This window comes from Carlito syrichta, unplaced genomic scaffold, assembly GCF_000164805.1.
Source record: "Carlito syrichta isolate Samal-C Ts95f unplaced genomic scaffold, Tarsius_syrichta-2.0.1 Scaffold302911, whole genome shotgun sequence".
Classification (NCBI taxonomy): Eukaryota; Metazoa; Chordata; class Mammalia; order Primates; family Tarsiidae; genus Carlito; species Carlito syrichta.
The window spans coordinates 320,970-324,841 of record NW_007247007.1 but is presented as its reverse complement, the minus strand read 5'-3'; the positions used below and the strand labels follow the sequence as shown (position 1 = coordinate 324,841).

At 51.5% G+C, this 3,872-nt stretch overlaps 1 protein-coding gene across 1 annotated transcript in view; it reads right to left on the bottom strand.

Annotated features, from left to right (window-relative positions):
* Positions 1–3,281, bottom strand: part of GCK (glucokinase) — a 46,959-nt gene extending 43,678 nt beyond the window's left edge. The window contains exon 1 of the mRNA XM_008057242.1: positions 2,764–3,281. Coding sequence (XP_008055433.1) covers positions 2,764–2,808 — 45 coding nt within the window. The 5' untranslated portion in view covers positions 2,809–3,281. The remainder of the gene's footprint in view (positions 1–2,763) is intronic.
* Between the last annotated feature and the right edge of the window lie 591 nt (positions 3,282–3,872).

Below are 3,872 nucleotides of genomic sequence, written 5' to 3'. Positions count from 1 at the left end.
CTATAAGAAAATGACTGACAGTGGTGGGAAACTATGGGGGGGAAGGGAGATGGGATCAACGGTAGCAAATATCTGTCTGGGGATGGGGAAACACCTCTTATCAACAGGGTGCCTGAATGAAACGTATTTGTATACCTAACCCTTAACTGTACCCCACAACATCATAATAAAAAATATTGATAAAAAAAAATGCATCAAATTCTTAGAACAGCCCTAAAGCCAAGTCAGGCTTTCCCAAGACTGGAGGGGAGTCCTCCATATAGCCAGAGGAAGCAGGAGAGGAGTGAGCATTGCAGTTCCACATCTTCCCACATCTGACCTTGACACGCTGCTACCTGGATGATGGATGAGGGGCCAGCCCAGGGCTGAGACAAGCACAGAAGTCAGTGATACTCATCCTGTCTTCATTTAGAATTTGGTATTGTGTTCATCATGAACTTTCTGTATTAAAATAATTTAAAATACTGCATTAAAATTGCATATACACTGATGACTTATGGTTTTGGTGCCTTCTTTTTTTTGTCGGAGTCTCAGCCCAGGCTGGAGTGCAGTGGCACGCCCGCTCATGGCCACCCCGGCATCGACTTGCTGGGCTCTGGAGACCTTTCCGCCTCAGCCTTCCAAGTAGCCGGAACTATAGGCACGTGCTATCATGCCTGGCTAATTTTTTGATTTGTTGTAGAGACAGGTCTCGCCAAGTTGCTGGAGCTAGTCTCGAACCCAGGGGTAGAGGCAATCCACTCAGTTCTGGGATTACAGGCTGAGCCACCGAGCCCAGCCTTTGGTGTCTTCTTAACGTTTGTACCTGAGGTGATGCCTTGTTTTCCCTTTGACAATGACAAGGGTGTCAGTAACTCCAGCAAGGCTCTGGGGTCCACAATTGGCCCTGACCAGGCCCAGCAGTCCCTCATACGTGGAGCAGAAACAGGAAGTGGCATGGGCCACCCCAGAGTCTGAGAATAGATGTTCAGCCTGAGAAGGTGGCTCACTCACATGCCACTGTGAATGCAGGGTCAAGAGCAACTTGTGCCTCTCTCAATCTGTCTCCTCCCTCCTCTGGGTGTCCTGCTGTGGGCAGGTGCAAGTGGGCCTGGCCATGTCAGTCAGAGGGGCTAGTGTTGGGGCTACTGAGTCCCTGGATCTTACTACTAACACCCCCTTTGGCCTTTTCCTACCCTGAAGCTTTCTAGACATAGCTGCTCTTTCTGAGGGGTCTTAATCCCCAGACCAAGGGGAGTTGGGGACAACTCTGCTATGGCCTTTATCAAAGTGATTCAGGCTGGCATGGCAACTCATGCCTACAATCCCAGCACTTTGGGAGACCAAGGCAGGATGATTGCTTGAGCCCAGGAGCTCGAGACCAGCCTGAGCAACATAGTGAGACCTTGTCTACAAAAAATAAAAACAATAGCTGGGTATGGTGGCATGCACCTCTATTCCTAGCTACTTGGGAGGCTGAGGCAGGAAAGTTTCCTGAGCCCAGGAGGTCAAGCCTGCGGTGAGCCATGATCGCGTCATTCACTTCAGCCTGGGTGGCAGAGTGAGATCCTCAACTGAGAAAAAAGATAAAAATAAAAGCTTTGCTTTCCTTAAAAAATAAAAAGTGATTTATTGTACACACATGTGCACACACGCAAGCTTAGGCACAAAAGCACACACATTCATGTACATGTGCACATGTGAGTACACTGTGTTTTTTGTCTCTGGAGAAAGTGCCAATTCTCTACAGCACACACATAAACACTTGCACACACGTGTACACACATGCATCATGCTTTCTCTCCCCATTTGGGGAAAGTGCCAAGTCTCCGCAGCACATACATCTACCCCTCTCCATCTCTGAGCCATCTCTCTGCTTGTGCCAATCAGATACCACCTTTCTTCTCCTTGGGTGGCTTGAAGGGGCTTCTTTGGGCAGGTTTTCTCATCCAAATTGTTGGCATAGTACCAGTAACTGGCAGATATGGGACTTGGTTGGGCCATGGCCCTCCCGCTGCCTGGCTGCATGTACCCTCTGACTTGGGCTGGTTGTTTTCCTCCTGACATCATTAGCTCTGCCAGAAGCAGAACCAGCCCGGGGTTTATGCTGACCTTGTCATTTCACACAGAAGCAAAAGGAAAACATGCCCCAAACAAAGTGACTGGAACTGACCACTTTTTCCTGTCTCCCCCACTCTGCCTGGGCCCCTACCTTGGGCCATGTGGGCACACTCCTGCTGACATTTCACAGCAAATGCCCCCCATCTCCAGCTCTCTTCTTGCTCACTGCTGGGCCTGGGGATGGCTCAGAGGATGCCTGAATTTCTCTGCTTTTGGAAAAAGTAACCGCCCTTTACTCCTTGGTTAGGTGCAGCAGCCCTCAGCCTCCCTGCGAAGTGACTCTTACGAGGCAGTGAGGTTTCTTTGTCACGACGTTCATTGCATATTCTCTCAAAATCAGGCAGTGTGCTCTGTCCACTAAGACCCCAGGTCCCTAACCCCTGGGCTCTAAACTCCTAAAGCCTCTCCCCAGTAGAGGCTGCTTCCCAGACCTTTGGGCCGCCTGCCTTTAGGTTGCCTGGCCAGAGTCTGAAGCTGGATGTATCTGCTAGGCAGCAGGAACTTTCCTGCCCCAAAGGCTCCCCTAGCTAACTCTTTCTCAGTAAAGCCTGTGCATAAAATCAGATTCTGACGTGCAAACCCTTGTCAGTGCCAAGCAGACCACTGAGGGTTAGGGACACGCAAATGAAGACTCCCAAAACGCCCAACAAAGTGGCGAGCTACCTTCTCCTTCTTGGCGGCCTCCATCCTGGCTCTGTCATCCAGCATCTGCACAGCAGCCAGCCGTGGGGAGCTGGGGCCCCTCAACCTTCCCCAAAAGGTTTCTGAAGCAGAAATATCCAAGGCTTCTCCCTACCAGGGGTCACGGCCAGCCCTGGGCCTCTGGGAGAATATGGTCCACCTCAGTTGGTTTTGAGTTTGAGGCTCAGTCACAGTTTTCTCCTTTTCATTGTTCTCCAGCAAGTCAGCAAGTGTTCTCTTGCCCCGTCAGGCCGGGTGTTCTCCAGGAAGGGCCATTGCTTGGCTTGGCTCTGGGTGGTGTCCTCAGTGCTGGTCAGTTTTCTCTCCAGGCTGTGTTGAGCTGTGGGGTGTATTGTCTTCTAGACAGACTCAGCAGGAAAGATCCTCTCCCCTCCTGTGACTTGGGGACAGCTCTTGAGTAATTAGGTCGCAGGTGACCGTGTTGCTCACACTCCAGCCTGCTTCCCTAGGGCTCAGTTGCTGTTCGACACTTCCTGCTCCGACCAGGTGTGGAGTGGGGAATTCTACTGCCAGGGTTTCTGTGCTCCTGAGAGGACCTGCGGTTGTCATGGTGACCAGGAGTGGCCTCAGCAGAGCTGACCATCCTGTCATTAGAGCTGCCATGCAGAAAACTGGGACTGGTGGTAAAAGGCCTCCATCCCTATCACCATGGTAACCACTCAATCGTCTTATCACTGCAGTGACCACCAGCCTGCCGAGCCTTTGCCACCTGTTCAGTTCCCAGGGCTGTGTCTCAGGGTCTCCCAATTCACGTCCTGAGGAACAGAGGCCTCTGTGAGTCTGGGAACCAGAGGAAAGGTAGCAGGCAGCTTAGTGTGGCATAGGTGCAAGCACTCAGGACTACCAGAGAGTTTCGTCACTGCTTCCCTGTCTATCATTTTGAAACCAGAACTGGAATATTGGACCTGGCCAAAATGAGCCTGGCTAAGGTCAGCATTGCCAGAACAGAGGCCCACAGGTAATAGGTCTTTTTGTCCTGCTCAGAAAGCCTCAATCCTTGGCCCAGGACGTAGGGCCACTCTCACCCTGGCAGCTCAAGTACCCTGGAGAGGTTGCCCAGTGCAGAAGAG